At 41.5% G+C, this 21,470-nt stretch overlaps 1 protein-coding gene across 4 annotated transcripts in view; it reads left to right on the top strand.

Moving 5' to 3' along the window:
- The first annotated feature begins 391 nt into the window (after nt 1-391).
- The window catches only part of esr2a (estrogen receptor 2a), a 39,891-nt gene continuing 18,812 nt past the window's right edge, over nt 392-21,470 (top strand). The window contains exons 1-4 of one of the 4 annotated variants that reach the window (XM_036984517.2): nt 402-574; nt 8,313-8,356; nt 17,125-17,991; nt 18,243-18,409. In XM_036984517.2, the coding sequence (XP_036840412.2) occupies nt 17,528-17,991; nt 18,243-18,409 (631 nt within the window). In that variant the 5' untranslated portion in view covers nt 402-574; nt 8,313-8,356; nt 17,125-17,527. 4 annotated transcript variants of the gene reach the window in all.

The raw sequence follows: 21,470 nt of genomic DNA, 5'->3' as shown, positions 1-21,470 counted from the left end.
TCGTATTTACAATGACAGCCTACCAAAAGGCAAAAAGCCTCCTGCAGGGACGGGGGCTGGGATAAAAAAATTAATTAAATCAAAATATAGGACAAAACACATCACAACAAGTGAGACAACACAACACTACATAAAGAGAGACCTACTGTAAGACAACATAGAATGGCGGCAATACATGACAACACAGTTTGGTAGCAACACAACATGACAGCATGGTAGCAACACAACATGGCATAACCAACAGCACAAATGGCAAGAAGATAGAGACAACAATACATCACACTTGACTAGTGCAGGGTTGATATTTGGCTAGGGGAGGGGTGCGCGTTGAGGAGGAGGAATGACGGGAGTTCCTAAAATGTATTCCGTACAAGCTATATCAGTTATATCTGAGTATTTTCGGACACACTGTTCAATCTCCTCTGCTTGTCGTGCGCGCTTGACGAAAAGGTCGACACAGTTGGTTGCTGAACGAAGGACAGAAACTGCATGTCAATGTTCCTGATGAATTTGGTTTTTCTAACTGACCATTGGAACTTTTCTGACAGTCTGTGCGGTAAAATCTGCACGAAAGGTAGGTGACAACACGAAAATTAGGTTGGTTTAACTTGTAAAATTGAAAGATGCTACACTGATATTTGAGGTCTAACGTTATCTACTGAATCCTTAATAACGGGTTCAAATTATAGATGGACTTGTTACTTTTGAGCGTCATATTTATTTTATTTCAATATACCACAATGCTATCTTATTGTTGTGTACATAATTAATTTATTAATGCAATGGGTATTCATTTTTCTGTCCATCTTCTGAAATTGTATGTGCATATGTGTTATTCTATTTTGTCAATTTAGAGCCACCGGCAAACGTGTGGTTAACTAGCATTTTCCACAGCACTTTTCACTCAAGTGGGGCAGCACCCCACCACTTTTTGATTTGGTTTAAAAAATATATTGTTGCAAAAGCGTTAAGAGCTACAAAGTAATATTTTCTACAATAATTTACACAATTTGTCACCATGTGCACAATTTATCTATGCTTCACATCGGAGTGTTGCAGGTTCTGTGCGTGTCGCGCAATCAGATTCGCGGAAATCAGAGGTTGCGCGGCTAGGCACTACGCACTAAAGAATGCAAAACTCGCTCTTCACTTTCCAACAGTATTTATTTAGCAAACATGATAACACATCACTTCCTACAGACACAAGCAAAAACAATTAACAGAAATGTTGCAGCAGCTACATCAAAACATTACCAATCTGACATGGTGTATGCCATAAAAAATTTCTCAGCAACTGGTTTACTGATAACAATCGCAGCTGAATAGAGCCTACTCTGCCAAGGTAAACGAACCAGTAACATTATGCGTTTATAGCCTATTTATTTTTGTCTGGAGAAAATGTAATGTGCTCAAATTTGGTTTATATTCGAACTTCGGCTGGCTTAAGCCACCTAGACATTTTCAATCCAAAATGATTAACTGGAAAATCAATCAACATAATAGTAATGACATGGATAAACTGTGTGAGTAACTTTTTAATTACAGATGCATCTAACACAATAGTAATGACATGGGTAGACTGTGTGAGTAACTTTTTAATTACAGATGCATCTGCGGACTAAATTCCACTTCATGATGAAGGAAGTTTATGATGAACTTCAACAACAGCATTGGAGTTGAGACCAGGTTTTGTGGAATCTAGCTCTGACTACATTGATTCGCCCAAGGTCGATATATATATATATATATTTGAAGTATTATGAAATGCCCATCTTTTACCTATGTTTGTCCTTTGTATTTGCGTGCCTTTCTTTATTTGCTGAAATTCATACTTTTTCTATTAAACGTTAATAAAAGACAACCGTTGACTGTTTTCTCATTGCTGTTGCTCAAAAATGGCAACTCAAAAGTATGGATTTCAGCAAAAAAAGGCACGCAACTACAGAGGACAAACATAGGTACACGGTGGGTGTTTCAAAATGTACATTTTTTTGAAGTATTGACCCATTATTTCAACTATTGACCGAATCAATGTAGTCGAAGCTAGATTCAACAAAGCCTTGTCTCGGATCCACGGCGTTGGTGAAGTTCATCAGAAACTTCCTTCACCATGGGGAGGAGTTTATTCTTCTACAGATGCAACCCTAAATAAAGCAAGCTCAGCCGTGTTAGTTATATTGTCCAATTTCAATTGTTGTCTCTGTCTGTTAGTCTAGTTTTAAACTAGAATTCATATGAACAAGTACAATGTTACTGCAGTTTGACAGGGTTTTCATCATTCCACTCTTTAAAAAAAAACATGTTCCAGTTGGAACCAAATAAGGTTCTTCAGAGCAATACCATAGGACAGGATCATCAACCAAATTTCAGCCGCGGGACAAATTAGTTTTTTTCTTGAGCGGATGGTCAGAGGGCCGGAACATAATAAAACATTATTTGTAGATTGCAAATTGACTGCAAAAAGAAAACCCAAACAGATAATATTTGACTATAACATAATTTCCAACCTTGCTTACATTTTGTATACGCTCACATACACTGAGTATACCCCCACCCCTTCAGAACAGCTTGTCGGGGCATGGACTCTACAAGGTGTTGAAAGCGTTCCACAGGGATGCTGGCCCATGTTGACTGACTCCAATGTGTGAAAAAGCCAGCAGTGTTGCAGGTCTTGACACAAACCGGTATGCCTAGCATCTACTACCATACCCTGTTCAAAAGGCACTTAAATATTTTGTCTTGCCCATTCACCCTCTGAATGGCACACATACACAATCCATGTCTCAATTGTCTCAAAGCTTTAAAATCCCTCTTTAACCTGTCTCCTCCCCTTAATCTACACTGATCGAAGAGGATTTCACAAGTTACATCAATAAGGGATCATATCTTTCACCTGGTCAGTCTATGTGATGGAAAGAGCAGGTGTTCTTAATGTTTTGTATACTCAGTGTATATCTCTCTATTATGCGTGGGGATACTTTGGAACAGATTTCCAAAATAAAAATCACTTCTAGCTGATTTGCTGGTGTTTTTTCAGCCCACCAAGTTTTTAAAAAAAACATACAGTATATCAATTTTTTTGTGAGATGATCATAAAGCTTGGTGGGCCAAATAAAATCACCTGCGGGCCAAACTTGGACCGCAGGCCGCCAGTTGGGGAACCCTACCGTAGGTGAACCATGAGGTTTTCTGAGGAACCTTAAATGGGATGGTTCTTTGACGAATCATTAAAAAATCAAGAGTTTCAATTAACCATCATAAAAGATTCTACGAAAAACCTTTTATTGTTATTTGCGGGACTCAGATGGTTCTTAAAATTTTGGTAGGTTTCGTTTTCTGGGTGTTGTTTTAACACTGTAGGGCAGGGGTGTCAAACTCATTCCATGGAGGGCCTAGTGTCTGCAGTTTTTTTTCCTTTCAATTAAGACCGAGACAATGAGGTGAGGGGAGTTCTTTAATTAGGGACCTTAATTAATCAATTGAGTACAAGGGAGGAACGAAAACCAGTAGGCACTCGGCCTTGGTGGAATGAGTGGAATGACACGTGCTGTTGAACCTTATTTGCACATTTCCTAGAGTGCCTTTCGAGTGAATTTTAGAGCTACCAGTACCACCCATGACTGTGCTTGCTAGTGAAAGACATGGTTGTTGCATTCATGCATTTTCAGTTCTGTGACCTTCACCTAGCGAGATCCTAAGTGAATGTGTATCATTAAAAGTCACATTATGCTGGCTGGCTAAGTGGTGTGTACATAAATATTAGTATCCGGCCAGAGTGGGGATATCCAACAGAGTGGGGATATCCAACAGAGTGGGGATATCCAACATTTTGAATTTTTGTCAATGAAGCCCGTTATCTACTTCCTCAGATTCTGATGAACTTGTGGATACCATTTTTATGTGTCTGTGTGCAGTATGAAGAAAGCAATTGCGCTAACGCTAGTTAGCAACTAACTAACATTAGCGTAATGACTGAAAGTCTATGGTAACTGCTAACATGCTAGATAGATTTCCAGTCATTGCGCTAATGCTAGTTAGCATTGGCTCGCAAAACTTCCTCTAACTTCCTTCGTACTGGATGCAGAGACATAATATTTTTATCCATTTGACTCTGAGGAAGTAGATAAAGAGGCTTTATTGCCAAAATCCCGTAGTGTACCTTTAATTAATTAATCAATCAATGTGCATGCAAAAACAGATATCGATTTGTTTTTTCAATAAATCATCCTGCAAAAGAGTATACTGGGAAATATGACTGATGGATATGGTTTTGGTTAAACTCTGGTTATTAACACAAGTTTTTTTGTGTTAATTTAACTCCCGAATCAACAATAGAAATGTTACACAAAAAAATGAACACTAGTTACCACTGGCCAATTTGTTATATGATATAAAAGGGACAATTAAACAGGCTTCAATATATTTCAAGAACCTTTTTAGAATTCTGAAGAACTGCATATACCACGTCAAGAACCCCTCCACTTAACTCAGTTTCTTTATCAGGCAAGAGTTCTCCAAGGAACCTTAAAGATGTCCTCCAGGGAATTTATTTTATTTTTTACTTTTCCTGTTGAGAAGCAATATACAAGTACACACACGAAAGGCCCCCACAACTGCAAACTTCAAGGAGTAGCGCATTCAAGGAGTTGGTCTGATGGTGACTTTGATGACATCGGCCTCCCCCTTGCTTTAGGAACAATAGAGAACAAAAGAGCCCAACCCCACTTGTGCCATGTCATGAGGATACCTGGACCACCTATTGAGATGTTAAGTAAATCAGGTGTTAAATGAGGTGGAAGGAGACTGAAGTCAGATTTTAAGAGCTGAGGAAGAACCATTTAAGAAGCTTAATTTTTTTTTAGTTTAGGGCCAGAAGTTTGTCCAGGATTTTTTTTCAAACCATATTATCTGATTAGAAAGATGCAAGTCCCATTATAGCCCATTTAAAACCACTTCAAATCCAAATAAAATTGTATTAGTCACATGCTCTGAATACAACAGGTATACAGCCCCTAACCAACAATGCAGTTTAAAAAAAATATGGATAAGAATAAGAAATAAAAGTAACAAGTAAATAAAGAGCAGCAGTAAAATAACAATAGCGAGACTATATACAGGGGGTACCGGTACAGAGTCAATGTGCAGGGCACCGGTTAGTTTAGATAATATATACATGTCGGTAGAGTTATTAAAGTGACTATGCATAGGTGATAACAACAGAGAGTAGCAGCAGTGTAAAAGGGGGTGCAATGCAAATAGTCTGGTTAGCCATTTGATTAGGTGTTCAGGAGTCTTATGGCTTGGGGGTAGAAGCTGTTTAGAAGTCTTTTGGAACTAGACTTGGTGCTCTGGTACCGCTTGCCTGTCGGTTGCAGAGAGAACAGTCATTTTACAACTGATTAATCCCTTTGTCATACAGTACAGGCTCCGGAGTTTCATCCAGGCTGAATCACAACCGGCCGTGATTGGGAGTCCCATAGGGCGGTGCACAATTGGCCCAGCGTCATCCGGGTTTGACCGGTGTAGGCCGTCATTGTAAATAAGAATTTGTTCTTAACTGACTTGCCTAGGTTACCTGATCATTCGCCCCACCACTCTGGAACCTGTGGTGCCACCTATATATTTTTTGAAAAAGCAATTTGCCCTAAAGAAATGGAAGCCTGAACAAGCCAATGCGTGTGTTTGTGACAAAGGTTTGCATATTTTTATAAAAAATTGTATTACATGATTATTGTGTAACATGTATTTCAGTGAAAATATAAGATAAAGATAAATAAGAATAAGAAGAATAGGCCCAATTATGGGGGATCTCACTTTTAAACCATTCGCTACAGGAGTTGCTTTCAAGTTTTCTGTGACCGACCGGCTCGATTTGGTCTTTTTTACATTGGATAAAATAGAGTCTCAGAGCTAGAAAATTGTATATCATACACTAGAGTTGAGGAACAATGGGAAAGTAATTCTGCTAATTCTGCTTTGAAAGTTAATAAACTTGTACCACTTTTGAGAAAATGGCCCTTGAATGTTTTGGTAAACCTACTAGAGAGCTCTTTGTCTACACCCATTCAGCATCATTCACATCCTCTTCAGCCTTAGTTAGTCCCACCCATCTCTTTGAGGAGTCATATGTTTATTTTTTTATTTAATGACTGTTCTCTCTACATTCTTATTTACAATGACGGCCTACCCCGGCCAAACCCTAACCCGGACGATGCTGGGCCAATTGGACTCCCAATCATGGCTGGATGTGACACTGGAATTGAACCAGGGTCTGTAGTGACGCCTCTAGCACTGAGATGCTGTGCCATAGACCACTGCGCCACTCGGGAGCCCTGTGAAGCCATGTGCTAAACAGAGTGAGTACGGTAGTGTACTAAACAACCAAAGATTTCGAAACTAAAGGCTGGTTTATACTACGTCTATCGACATGTCTGTAGACAGTTGTCGCAGTGACATCATTCTATTGTCATCCAACATGAAATCAGCAGCCTGGTGGTCCAAAATATCATAGGTGTTGTATTTCATCATCAAACCCATCTGTTTAAAAATACATTTAGTATATGTCAATCTAGCAAACCAGGTAACTAAAGTAAACTTTCTAAACAATGTTTTGTTTAGTTTCTAGTTTGTTAGCTGGCTAGACAGGTCAAATAATGACCATATCATAGCTGACAGCGTCTTAACTTTTGTCAAGATCATTATTTACAAGTTAATGGCGAGCTATTTAAAGAAAATAGCTTACGGTTGCGAGTGTGACGAAATAAAAGCAGGGCAATTTTAGAACTTGGACACTGTCTCGTTGGCCTAACGTTATATCCTAATTTGACTTAGGTGCAGGTCAAGTTGTTCTTCACATTACAGTCTCTGCAGGTAGCTAACCAACTAGGTGCAATGTTAGCTTTCTGACAAAATTTGAAATGTATAATAATTGAAAATGTAGCTAGCTAGACTCTTACCCATATACATGGATGACGGCGTCTCCCTTTCTGTCACGGATGCCGTGATTTTCCTTAGTTTGAAGATGTAATCCGGAGACATGTTTTATACAACAACCTTCTGTTTTCGACACTCTCCATCTCCTTGGCTATCATACTCTGCTTCCACTGAGCATTCCACTGATTTCAACTCAGGCAACCTCTTCCGTGACAACAACACTGTTGGTCGGCGTTAATTCCCCATCACTGTCATCAGAAGACTCTACAATGTCTGGTTCAATATCTCTTTTGGACCTAAATCGGGAATTTCCTCATTGTCTGATTTGAGTCAGAGAGTCAGCATGATCATCCTCCAGAAAGTGGAAAGCATTAGTAACACGCTTGAAGTTCTTTGTGATGTCTTTCAAAAAAGCTGCGTTAGAAAGGAATACCTACACATACTGACCAGGTCATGTTATAGACAGAATATGCTACATCCAAACTTATCTCTCAGCAGGTCTAGCTCATCCATCATCTCAGCCAAACGCGGCTAGCGGGAAAGTTCCTGGCTTTTTCCGTGACTAAACCAACTAGGCTCGTAATTTAACAATTTTGTTCGTATTTATAGATGGCATACACATTTTTTTATTAAGGCACATAAAAGTTCACATGTTCCAGAACGCATTTTGATAAAAAATGTTTAGTTAACGTTCAAAAGCCTCTCCAGTGCAGTAGTGACGTGCGACATACGCATATGCTGACAGGATGTCAGTACAGTTATAAAGGAGCGTTGGATCCACAGTGTCATAACCACACAGCCACAAACTTTTCACTCTCAAATAGTCAATAATTTATTTGAGAATAGCCTACTTTCCTTTAGCGCAGGTTTAATGGGCAATCAACAATGAACCCAACCAAATTGAGTATGTAGGTAGGGTTTTTAATTTATTCAGGCCAATTCATCTTTTCATTCATGCATTAGCCTTAAAAGGTTTTTCACAAGAATACTTTTATCTTAATGAAAAATGTCAGTTTGGCTACACTGTCACCACCACATAGTGGATTACTTTGATATGATTTATTCGTCACCACTTACACCAGGGGTTCCCAAAGTTTTTTGGGCCATGACTCCATTTTGATATAAAACAATTTTTTTGCAACTCCAACATGTAAAAAAAATAAATAATGAATGTAATTAAAAACACATTTTTACCTTTTTAATTGGAGCTATGACAGTCTGTCAAACTATTTTAGATAGATTTGTAATAATATTTCAATCTAAAGGAAGTATGGTTTGAAGTGAATCAGAAAGGCATTGGGAAGTTCAGGAAAACATCAGGCAATAATTGTGTATGATCTTCTGTGTAGAAAATAACATTGATGTTCTTTTTCCACCAGTCTGATTTACTGCCTGGTTCTGAGGAAAACAGACGACACATACGGTATGTGCTTCTGAGAGTTGTATCTTTCAGTGATGGGGTCATAAGATTTTGTAGCTTAAGCCATTAAAAGGTTAGAGCAACATTTATAGGAAGAAAACAGAAACCACTGTTTATTACAACCGCATTTAGCGGCTACTGGAGGTTACTCACGTAACCCTGGTTCTATGAACCAAGTGCAATTTTTTTTTCTCCAGAATTTCTCTCGCGACCCTATTTTCAAATCAGGCGAGCCCACATGGGGTTACAACCCCTAGTTTGGGAAATGGTGACTTACACTGTAGTTTGCCTTGCTGTACAATCATATGTACTTATTTGACAGTAAACCGTTTTCAGAGAAAGCTCACTCAGATAACCTCAATAGTGGTGTGTCCATTGGTACTCTCTCTAAATTTTGCATCCATGTGTCTTGGACAGAGAATGTGCTCTTTAGTCTAAGATGATTATGCTTAGGCTAGAACAATTGCAACAATCAAGTGGGTCATTTGAGATGAGAACAGGTTTGAATTGATTTTCCATCAACCCTAAATGAATATGTTGTCATGTTGTGTTGCTGCCATACCATGTTGTCGTCTTAGGTCTCTCTTTATGTAGTGTTGTCTATCTTGTCGTGATGTGTGTTTTGTAGTATATTTTATTTTTAATTCCAGCCCCCATCACCACAGGAGGCCTTTTTCGTCATTGTAAATAATAATTTGATCTTAACTGACTTGCCTAGTTAAATAAAGGTAAAAAAAATATGTAGGTCAATATTTTCAACAACCTTTTTGTTTCTCCCATTTCTCTTTTGTCATGTTCTGTTCTTTCCTTCTCATCTTTGACATGTCATTGAGAATCAGCCAAGCCTATTTGGGGATCTTGGAACACAGTCAAAATTCATAGGATTTATTGGCCTTATGCCATGTAGTTCGTAAATTAGACAAATGCCTTTGCTCTAGGAAGCATGTTGGCCTATATGTGGGGGTGTCCTGTTTTTGTAAAAAAAAATACCCCCGAGGTCAAATCTCCAACTATTACTTTTCAGTCTTTTTGGGTCAGCGAATGCCTGGTACAGTACAACAAGGATGAGGTTTTGGTTGTAATTGAGAAACACGCTGTACAAATCTTCAAATGGCAACACCTGTGCATGACTGGTTTGAGCAGATTTTCTCTAGAAGCTGTGCGCTTTCAGCTAGTGGAGTGTGGATACTTAAACTGGGAGGTGAATATGGTTTGGGATTGGAGCTAGTGGGCTTAGGGATATTCAGGGCAGTAGTCCAAAGTACCTCTTTAGGCATTTTGTTGAGTGAAATTAAGTACTGTACACTTTTCGACTTCCTCTAAGTATCTCAGGGATAAGAGTCCTTGCACCCCTCCCCAGTAGTTTTACACACGTAAGCTCAGTGAGGCAGATGAGAGCCTCAGAAGCATGGATTCAATGTAGAAAATGCTCAGGCAAGTAACAGTCTAGCTGGCTATTGGCTCACCTCTTTCATTTCTGGGTACGGTTAGATCAAAGTAATTTGGTGTATGGATGTGCAACAAATGCAAACATATAGTTGATTCTTAAAGGGGAGATTGAACCCTGATCTTTGGTGTGAAGGCACATGTGCTTTTTGCCAGCTCTGCTATGACATTTTATGTTTTTATCTATCCATCCATCCATCCATCCATCCATCCATCCCCGGGGTCAATTTGGCTCGGAGTTGCTGGGTCTGTGCTAGCCTGCTGAGCTAAAACCTAGGCATTTGCTGGGAAAGCCAACAAAAAACATTTGGGTTTCGTAGTTGTGCTGTAATGTGTAGCATGAGGAGCATGAGGATGGGGTTTCTTTTATCTCTGAATTGGCCAAGTAGTGGCATGATGGTATAAGGTGATGTTGGATTACTGTGGGTGTTATAACATCAGGCATGTGGGATGAGGTGCCTTTTTTTTGGTTGAATAGCCAGTGTGCACGAGTCTCCATTAGGAATCTTTTGCCTAGCTCTTTAGATTGGGCTAATGTGCAGCAAAGCGCTCCAAATAGGGAAAGTAAATGTGTTGGTTGGTCTTCTATAGATGGTGTTGGCCCTGTATCTTATCCATACTCAGTAGGTTTAGTAGGTGGGAGTTGCTCTCTCACGCTTCATTGCCAGCTGTTTTCAGGACTGAGTAGTGGGGAGGCTGCTTTCAAGGCAAGGTCACTGCTTCAAACGAAACACCAAAAGCCCCCCTTCATGTGCTTTCGCCCTGAAATAATAATTAAGGATGCAGAATGCTCTAGTAATTGTGCTTTATGTTTAAAAATACTTGAAATTGGCCAGAATTATCCCAAACTTCAATCAACTTGGATTTATAAAATTGAAAAAAGGGAATATTTGTATGACTGTATGATTTTGCCATATGTTTGTCCTCTGTTGCCTGTGTTTTGCAAGGGCCAAGTTCAAGTGTATGATTTTGATAATCTAGACCAGAGAAATCTAGATCAAAAGTTCAATTTAAAATGCAGAACTGGTGCCGAACTGTGCTCAAAATATATTGTTCACTGCAATCTGAGAACTTCCAAAAAACAAGAATAAGTCTTGGACTACATTAGAGCTGGGTGATATGGACAAAAATCCATATCGCGAAAAATGTCCTGAATTGATGCGATAACGATAAATAGAATGATACTTTTTTAAAAAGTATCCTTTAAACTACTGCTACTAGTTTGATGGTTGTTGCCATCAATTGTCCCATTAACAAATCACCCATGTATCACCCAACGTATTTCATTCCAAACTTCACATTTCTCTAGTATAGTCTACTTATCGTAATGAACGATATCAGAAAAATGCCTGTGACAAGTGATCATATGGTCGGTGTTGAACATTTCCGATTTATCTTCCCAGCTCTAGACTACATGTGGATTTATTCAAGACCGATGTATTATTCTAGACAGAGTACAGTTCTCAGTGTTGAAATAGCACAGCTAGACAATACACTGGCTCGTCTGTACTCAAGCTGGGACGGACAAGACTAAATGAGAAATCGCTGTTGAACACCCTGAGACAGAGGGCAGCGAGCATACACTGTTTGGCGGGAATTGGTGACTTGTGAGTCCTACTGCTCAGCAACAGTGGTAGCGGCAGCATGAATCGGTGAGTAAACGAACCAACACGACCTCATGGCTCCTCCTTGTCGCTAATCTCTTGTTAAATTGGTAGAGGACATGGATTTACCGTGGAAGGCTTCACACTGGGTAGAGTGGGATATATTTCTGACAAACCCCTGGACCTACAGTATAGCGCTACCGCCAACACTAAGATTTACCATTGCATTAGGTTAGTTAAAATAAAGCCCTAGGAGCGCTTGTTGTCAGTAGGTGATTTGTTTTACACCACAGATAATTAAAGTAGCTAGCTAACCAGCTAATAGAGTTATTTCAATTTGTTTACAGTTGTGCTCTACTGCTCCTGTCCTATTTTGCTAGCTGTCATAACTGCCTCACATGGAACCCAAACCGGCTGCGCACGTGCGCCATCGTGCATAAATGTATTTTGTCCCCCCACACCAATCACGACACGCAGGGTAAAATATCAAAACAATCTCTGAACCAATTACATTAATTTGGGGACAGGTCGAAAAGCATTAAACCTTTATGGCAATTTAGCTAGCTAGCTTGCACTTGATAGATGTTTTGTTCTATTTAGCTAGCTTGCTGTTGCTAGCTAATTTGTCCTGGGATATAAACATTGAGTTGTTATTTTACCTGAAATGGACAAGGTCCTCTACTCTGACAAATAATCCACACATAAAATGGTCAACCGAATCGTTTCTAGTCATCTCTCTTCCTCCTAGACTTTTTCTTTTCTTAACTTTATATTGCGATTGGCAACTTTCATAAATTAGGTGCAACACTGACCTCGTTCGTCTTTCAGTCACCCACGTGGGTATAACCAATGAAGAGATGGCACGTGTGTACCTGCTTCTATAAACCAATGAGGAGATGGGAGAGGCAGGACTTGCAGCGCGAACTGCATCAGAAATAGAACTGACTTCTATTTTAGCCCTTGGCAATGCAGACGCTCGTTGGCGTGCAAGAGCAGTGTGGGTGCAATGATTGAATTATATAGATTTCAAAATGTATTTTGCAACGCTCACGCACACGCGACGCGAGCGGTGTAGTCAGCCTGTCATGCGTCCAAAACGTGATGGGATGGTTTCAGCTATGTTAACATTTTGGGCATTGGGATGTATGCATATTCCTAGCCTGTTGAAGTAGCAGTGAAAGTGTGCCATATAGCCTTTGCTAAGGGGAAACACTAAATGATGATTTACATTTAAGAATGATTAACCTCTCCTTGGAACTGTGTTTCCCAGCAACACATGGGTCATAAAAGGCGACAGACGCCTGCTACCTGAGCTCGTCTGAAACCTGTGTGTGTCTGTGTGTACACACCAATGTGGGTATGTCTTCTGTCACAGTGCATACATTTCTGACACACTATTTACACAAAAGGCTGGTAGCAGCACAGGGTCAGCCTTACAGCATCACCCTTACAGCAGTTTAGGGGTTAAATGTCTTGCTCAAGGCCACAATGGCACTAGGGGATGGCACCCGCCCTGGGTGTAGTATATTTCAACTACTTAATCTAGCTGTGCTTGCCTGGTTTGCCATTGTAAGGTGATAGTAGTAATTCTTAACTGAGACCTGAACACTTACATTAGCTCCATAAACAAATGCCTAGCCTTTATCTCAGCAGGCTAACACAATTTTGCAGTGTGCATGAGACCCGGGCTTGAACCCACCTAGTCAGTAAGATCAGTAATTATCTGGTTCACCCACCAGATTTTCCTACTAAAAAAGTGGGCCCCCTACCAGTCGCGCTTAGTAGCTAGGGATGACCCTGCATGTGTCTGTCTGTTTTTTGTTTCTATATATGTCTACCCATTGGGGTTAAGGTACGTTTATTTTGGCTGGCTTCCCATAAAAACTGCCCTCAGAGCACTGGACTGTCGTAATGTGAGTCCTGCACCAAGTCAGACGTCCTGCAGTGTCACAATCAATCAATACACGGAGAAGACCCAGTATTTATCAATTGCACAATTAACAGTTTGTAATCAGTAATGTAAGTTTTGGATTACCCAAACTCAGTAAGAGGCATTAGAAGATGACAAAATAAATATTACCGATCTATTGCAGGATAAATCAATGTTGGAGGTTAACATAGTTGGCCATAAATGGATGTTGCATTTGACTTTAAGGGATGGTTATGTAGGCTTTTTCTAACCCACCTCTTTCTACTACAGACAATAATATGATTATGCTATATCTTTACCTATCAAAAACAATTCTTTATAGGCAGTTTATAGTTCTTAAATTCAACCATTATTGGGTTAAATTACACATATAGCCTATATTTGTGATCAGCCATGCACAACAAACTTACATCTGTAAAGGTGTAAATAGCTAAATTACAGTGAAGCATTGTGATTCATAACAATTGCTGTATGTAGATATTAATAATAAGTGATCCGTATCGCCCGTAGGCTACACTGCTGTCATTCTTATCTCCAAGCGTTTAATCAAGTTGGATAATCTTTGGATGCCGACAGCAGTCGCACCATTGGAAGACATAGATTGGACTGTAGCCTAAAAAAAGTCCATTCCTGCTTTTTTCCCACAATCCATCAAGCACATTTGATGTGTCATCATAGTGGTCTCTTTTCCTATGCTGATTTGAATGTCATTGAGATCCAAAAGTAATTTCTGAATTGAAAAGTAATCCGAGAAGTAATCATACATTTTTTCAAAAGTATCTGTAATCTGATTAACAATATTTTTGGTGGTAATGTAAGGGGTTGTTTTTTTTGTAATTAGTCCCCAACCCTGTCTCTATGTTTTTGTGTATGCGTGTGTGCTCTGTTGGTTCCGTAAAGGCTCTGACGCCAAACACATGTGACAAGGGCTACAAATGATCATGGATTATAAAGGGAAAACCAGCTGTGTGGCGAACAACGATGCCTCTCTCAGAGAGGAGCTAAATGTTTTTTATGCTCCTGTCGAATTAACCCCGATCCTCCTACGTGGGCCCCCGCTGCTCAAGAGGACTGTGAGATCGGTGTGGCCAACGTGGGTAAGACTTTCACCCGTGTGAATACTCTCCAGATGGTATCCGATATGCGCAGACCAGCTGGCTGGAGTATTTCTTAGGACATATTTAACCAGTCTGTAATCCCCTCTTGCTTCAAGATGTCCACCATTGTCCCTCTACCCAAGCAACCAAAGGTAACCTGCATAAATGTATATTGCCCTGTAGCACTTTGTCATCATTAGGTGATTTGAGAGGCGGGTTAAGGACCATATCAGCTTAGTGTTGCATGGTATACCGAAACAGTACTTTTTCGATACTAGAGCATGAGAAATGTCTCTGTAATATAATTTATTCTGTTAAATATCTCACGTCGTCTACTGATTGAGAGAGGATCAAGTCTGTCTATTAGCACAGCTGATGTCCCCGTACAGCGCGAGAGCACCGTGCCTGCTCCACTTACTTATTGCTAGCTCTAGCCTTCCAGTGACTTCAGTAATTCCTCATGGGTGTCTGGGCTGCATTACCACTTATGCAGCGCAGAAGTTATTACACTTGAATAATGCAAAACAGCATTTAGAAATGTTGAAACTGTTAATTACTGTTCCCAAAACAATGTCCAATACAGGCTAGAACACTGCAAGGCTGGAAGATATCAGTAGCTTCCAGCTTTGTAGGCAAACTTTCCTTGCTAGCTTACAGCTGAAGCCAACATCTATTCTCTACCCGAGTACATTGTTTGTGATAACATTACGCAAAATATTGCTAATTTTCAAACCAAAAAATAATGAGTTCAGTTAGTCTCCCATGCCTCTCATCTCTCCCATCTTTGCTCGAGCCTTGAACTAACTTTGTGTGAATGACGTCATGGGTCTTAAAGGGAAAGCGCACACTTTTAGGAAAACAACCTCTCCCTCAATATCAGCAAAACCATCGCGGACTATAGGAAACGGGGGTGAACACGCCCCCATCTGCATCGACGAGGCTGCAGTGGAGAGGATCAAAAGCTCCTCTGCGTGCACGTCACAGAGGATCTGACATAGTCAAATCACACCGACACTGTAGGCGCAACAGTGCCTCTTCAAACTCAGACGACTGAAGAAATTTGGCATGGGCCCTCAGATCCTCAAGAAGTTTAATAGCTGCACCATCGAGAGCATCTTGACCAGCTATATCACCGCCTGGTATGGCAATTGCACCGCCGTCAACCGCAAGGCTCTACAGAGGGTGTGTGCGGGCATTTACACCAGACGGTCTCTGAGGAAGGCCCGGAAGATCGTCAATGACCCAGTCACCCGAGCCACTCTGTTATCATCTGGCAAGTGGTATTGGAGCATCGAGTGTCTGACCAACAGGCTCCAAGACAGCTTCGAGACTAGCAACACTAAAGTATGCATGAGAGCACCAGCTGTTTTGGAAGACTGTGTGGTCACGCTGTCCGTAAAACCTTTAAACAGGTCAACATTCACAATTTGTATTTTTCCGTTATTTTACTAGGTTAGTGACTGAGAACACATTCTCATTTGCAGCAACAACCTGGGGAATAGTTACAGGTGAGAGATGAATGAGCCAATTCTAAACTGGGGATTATTAGGTGACCGTGATGGTTTGAGGGCCAGATTGGGAATTTAGCCAGAACACCAGGGTTAACACCCCTACTCTTATAATAAGTGCCATGGGATCTTTAATGACCTCAGAGTCAGGACACTCATTTAACGTCCCATCCGAAAGACAGCACCCTACACAGGGCATTGGGATATTTCTTTAGACCAGAGGAAAGAGTGCCTCCTACTGGCCCTCCAACACCACTTCCAGCAACATCTGGTCTCCCATCCAGGAACTGACTAGGACCAACCCTGCTTAGCTTCGGAAGCAAGCCAGCAGTGGTATGCAGGGTGGTATGCTGTTGGATATGTACTCAGGGCATGCGCTGACCAACTGGGAAGTGTTTTCATTGACATTGTCAACCTGCCGTTTTGGACGCGCTCTGGTACCTCTTGCCGTGCAGTAGCAAAGATAACAGTCTATGACTAGGGTGGCTGGAGTCTTTGACCATGTTGAGGGCCTTCCTCTGACACCACCTGGTAGGCTGTCTCATTGTTGTCGGTGATCAGGCCTACCTCTGTTATGTCATCGGCAAACTTGATGATGGTGTTGGAGTCGTGCCTGGCCATGCAGTCATGAGTGAAGAGGGGGTACAGGAGGGGACTGAGCACGCACCCCTGAGGGGCCCCCGTGTTGAAGATCAGATGTGTTGTTACCTACCCTTACCACCTGGTGGGCGGCCTGTCAGGAAGTCCAGGATCCAGTTGTAGAGGGAGGTGTTTAGTCTTTGGGCTTTGATCGTTTTCATTTTTCAATACTCCACATGTAGTCCTTTATACTTCATGGTTTTATGAGATGCTAACTATGTCTGTAGCCACTGGCAGTACTTGAATAAGGTCTCAATTACAAAGAGTGCTATAGTGAGTGGAGCTGTGGAGGTTATCTGAGTAGTGTTGAAAACATGGGTCGTGTTCAGTAGGCAGAAAAACTGTCCTGTCATAAAATGTAAAAAAAAATATGAAAGGAGATTGGATAGTGCAGTCCCCTTTTTAAAAATACAAAAAAAAAGTTGTGGAACATCTTCGGTTTTGTGCATAGAATGTTATTGGCTCTCAATAATTCGTTTGAGTTTAATGTATGATGTTTTAGTGAAGTGCTCTGTTTGACACAATCCTTTTCTCTCTTTCCCTTCAGTTGGAATCCCCTGATATCGGAGACCCTGCCATTGTGTCATTTTTTGATGTCGTCAGAGATCCATACACGGATGGATTGCTACTCCACTTATCGATTCTGGGAAAAAGCCACGTCCATGTCTGGTGACACAACCCCTGAAACCGTGTTCCATGCTGATGATGCATTACAGCCAGATCCTCTTGTAGGCTTCCTATAGTCGAGTCTCTTGCTAAAATTCTCATAGACCTCTGCTAAAGCCTGCTTTGAGATCTCCTACAGTTGGGACCATAAGCACATGTCTAGGATCAGCTTTTCCTCCCCCAATTATAATCTCAATTATTAATGAAGGAAAAATTCACAACTGACCTTAAATCAGCTTCAAGGGACACTGTCATCCTCCTACTGGGAGTGGTGTGTCTCATTGATGTCACAATATAGAAGACTCCCTGGCCTGCCTTCAGAGCTCCCGCAGTCGCCAATGGCTGCGTCTCCACTCCCAGAGCGTGACTCTGCGACCCTTCTGAAGCTGCAGGAAGTGGATCCCAGCCGTGTTGGCCGCGGTGGCCGCATCCTCTCGCCCATCTTCAGCGCCCCGTCCCCGGCGCTGCCCATGGAGGCCCACCCCATCTGCATCCCCTCGCCATACACTGACATCGGGCACGACTTCAACCCCTTGTCCTTCTACAGCCCCACTCTGCTGAGCTACGCTGGGCCCGCGCTCTCTGACTGCCCATCCACCCACCAGTCCCTCAGTCCCTCCCTCTTCTGGCCCCCCCAAGCTCACATGGGGCCTCCATTGTCTCTGCACCATCGGCCCCAATCTCGCCCACAGCAAGGCCAGCCAACCCGAGTGTCCTGGGCGGAGCCCCGCGCCCTATCTGAGAGCAGGTAGGAAACTGAGTTTCTTCACTCCTTGCAGGAGTGATTATATTTACAGTGTTTTCTTCATATTGCTTTCACCTATCCAGTCCTGTTAGATCTGTGATGGTGAGTCAGTAAGGTCAGAAGGGAGGGGGGGGCACTTTGAAAGGCTTATTCATGAATGTCATTATAAAGTTTTACCCTTGTTTTGTATGGTTTTCAAAACATCATCAGTCATGTTGTCTTTGCTGTCTGTATTCTCTCTGTGTGACGGACAGTAAGCCTCTGAGGAAGCGCTCGCAGGAGGGTGAGGAGACGGTCATCTCGCTGGAAGGGAAGGCTGAACTGCACTTCTGTGCCGTGTGTCACGACTACGCGTCGGGCTACCACTACGGGGTGTGGTCCTGCGAGGGCTGCAAGGCTTTCTTCAAGAGGAGCATCCAAGGTAGTAAGGGCTCAGTGTTCCAGATCATGCACATACAGTGCCTTCAAAGTATTCATACCCCTTGACCCCTCATTTTGTTGTGTTACAACCTGAATTCCAAATGGATAAAATAGATTTTTTTTACACACAATACCTCATAATGACAAAGTAAAAACATGTCTTTAGAATTTGTTGCAAATGTATTAAAAATTAGGTACAGAAATATCTACTTTACATAAGTATTCATACCTCTTTGCTATGATACTCCACATTGAGCTCAGGGGAATCCAATTTCCTTTGATCAACCTTGAGATGTCACTACAGCTTGATTGGAGTCCACCTGTGATTGCTTGGACATGATTTAGAAAGAAACACACCTGTCTATATAAGGTCCTACAGTTGATAGTGCATGTCAGAGCAGAAACTACACCATGAAGTCCAAAGAACTGTCCGTAGATCTCCAAGATTGAATTGTGATGAAGCATATATCTGGGGAAGGGTATAAAACTATTTCTCAAGTGTTGAAATTTTAAGAGCACAGTTGTCTCCAAAAAATATGGAACTACCCAGACTCTGCCTAATGCTGGCTGTCCAAACAAACTGAGCAACCAGGAAAGAATGACCTTGGTCAGGGTGGTAACCAAGAGCCCAATGACCACTCTGACAGAACTACGGAGTTCCTTAGCTGAGATGGGACAACCTGCCAGAAGGACAATATTCTCTATTGCACTTCACTAGTCTGGGCTTTATGGGAGTGACCAGATGGAAGCCACTCCTGAGAAAAAGACACATGACAGCACGCCTGGAGTTTGCAAAATGACATGTGAAAGACTCTTGAGATCATAAGACAAAATATGTTGTGGTCTGACGAGACAAAAATTGAACACTTTGGCCTGAAGCGCTATGTCTGCTTACTTTGAAGCATGATGGTGGTAGAATCATGCTCTGTGGATGCTTTTCAGTGGCAGGGACTGGGAGACTGGTAAGGATAAAGGGGAAAATGAATGGAGCTAAATAAAGGGAAACCCTTAAACCTGCTTCAGAGTGCAAATGACCTCAGACTGGGAGCAAAGATGTACTTTCCAAGAGAACAATGACCCCAAGCATACAGCCAAAGCAAGCTGGAATGGCTTCTGAACAAGAATGTGAAAGTCCTTGAGTGGCCGAGCCAAAGCCCAGACGTGAATCCCATTGAAAATCTGTGGAAAGACTTGACAATGACTTTTGAGCGCCGCTCAACAGAGCTTGAGAAAATCTGCAAGGAAGAATGGGAGAAAATCCCCAACTCCAGATGTTCCAAGCTGATACAGACATATCCAAGTTGACTCAAAGCAGTAATCGCAAGTATTGACTTGGGTGTGAATACTTATGTAAATGAGATACTTCTGTATTTCGTTTACAAAGAAATTGCTACAAAATGTAAAAACATGTTTTCACTTTGTCATTATGAGGTATTGTGTGCAGATGGGTGAGAAATTGTAATTTAATCAATTTTGAATTTGGGTTGTAACAACAAAATGTGGAATAAGTCAAGAGGTATGAATACTTTCTGAAGGCATTGCAGGGGGGAATTCTGTATCGAGTTAAACGCGCGTAAATGGAACACAATTCTATTTTTATGCACTTTTCTCTCAACCTGTATTCTGACCATGAATTTAAGCAGGAGAATAGCATGCCCGTCACACGTTATCCGTTTGGGGTGGAGATCAAAGACATGAAGGTGTGGAGGAGGTGTGTCTACACATAGTCTGTGTTCTGACCTTGATTTAATTCCCTCATAATTCCACCACCTTACGATGAATAAGCTTGAGCAACCTGCCCGTTCCAAGTGGAACAACATCAACTGATTTTTTTTTAGATAGAAATAACCCCATTCTCCATGCACTGTAATTTACAAATTGATAAGAGCTAGGTACAGTGGGGCAAAAAAGTATTTAGTCAGCCACCAATTGTGCAAGTTCTCCAACTTAAAAAGATGAGAGAGGCCTGTAATTTTCAGCATAGGTACACTTCAACTATGACAGACAAAATGAGAAGAAAACATTGTAGGATTTTTAATGAATTTATTTGCAAATTATGGTGGAAAATAAGTATTTGGTCAATAACAAAAGTTTATCTCAATACTTTGTTATATACCCTTTGTTGGCAATGACAGAGGTCAAACGCTTTCTGTAAGTCTTCACAAGGTTTTCACACACTGTTGCTGGTATTTTGGCCCATTCCTCCATGGAGATCTCCTCTAGAGCAGTGATGTTTTGGGGCTGTTGCTGGGAAACACGGACTTTCAACTCCCTCCAAAGATTTTCTATGGGGTTGAGATCTGGAGACTGGCTAGGCCACTCCACGACCTTGAAATTCTTCTTACGAAGCCACTCCTTCGTTGCCCGGGCGGTGTGTTTGGGATCATTGTCATGCTGAAAGACCCAGCCATGTTTCATCTTCAATGCCCTTGCTGATGGAAGGAGGTTTTCACTCAAAATCTCACGATACATGGCCCCATTCATTCTTTCCTTTACACGGATCAGTCGTCCTAGTCCCTTTGCAGAAAAACAGCCCCAAAGCATGAGGTTTCCACCCCCATGCTTCACAGTAGGTATGGTGTTCTTTGGATGCAACTCAGCATTCTTTGTCCTCCAAACACGACGAGTTGAGTTTTTACCAAAAAGTTATATTTTAGTTTCATCTGACCATATGACATTCTCCCAATCTTCTTCTGGATCATCCAAATGCTCTCTAGCAAACTTCAGACGGGCCTGGACATGTACTGGCTTAAGCAGGGGGACACGTCTGGCACTGTAGGATTTGAGTCCCTGGTGGCATAGTGTGTTACTGATGGTAGGCTTTGTTACTTTGGTCCCAGCTCTCTGCAGGTCATTCACTAGGTCCCCCCGTGTGGTTCTGGAATTTTTGCTGACTATTCTTGTGATCATTTTGACCCCATGGGGTGAGATTTTGCGTGGAGCCCCACATCGAGGGAGATTATCAGTTGTCTTGTATGTCTTCCATTTCCTAATAATTGCTCCCACAGTTGATTTCTTCAAACCAAGCTGCTTACCTATTGCAGATTCAGTCTTCCCAGCCT

This window comes from Oncorhynchus mykiss, chromosome 8 (genome assembly GCF_057628025.1).
Source record: "Oncorhynchus mykiss isolate SJ-2025 chromosome 8, ASM5762802v1, whole genome shotgun sequence".
Classification (NCBI taxonomy): domain Eukaryota; kingdom Metazoa; phylum Chordata; class Actinopteri; order Salmoniformes; family Salmonidae; genus Oncorhynchus; species Oncorhynchus mykiss.
The sequence above is the reverse complement of the archived record's forward strand: the minus strand, read 5'-3'. Positions and strand labels throughout refer to the sequence as shown.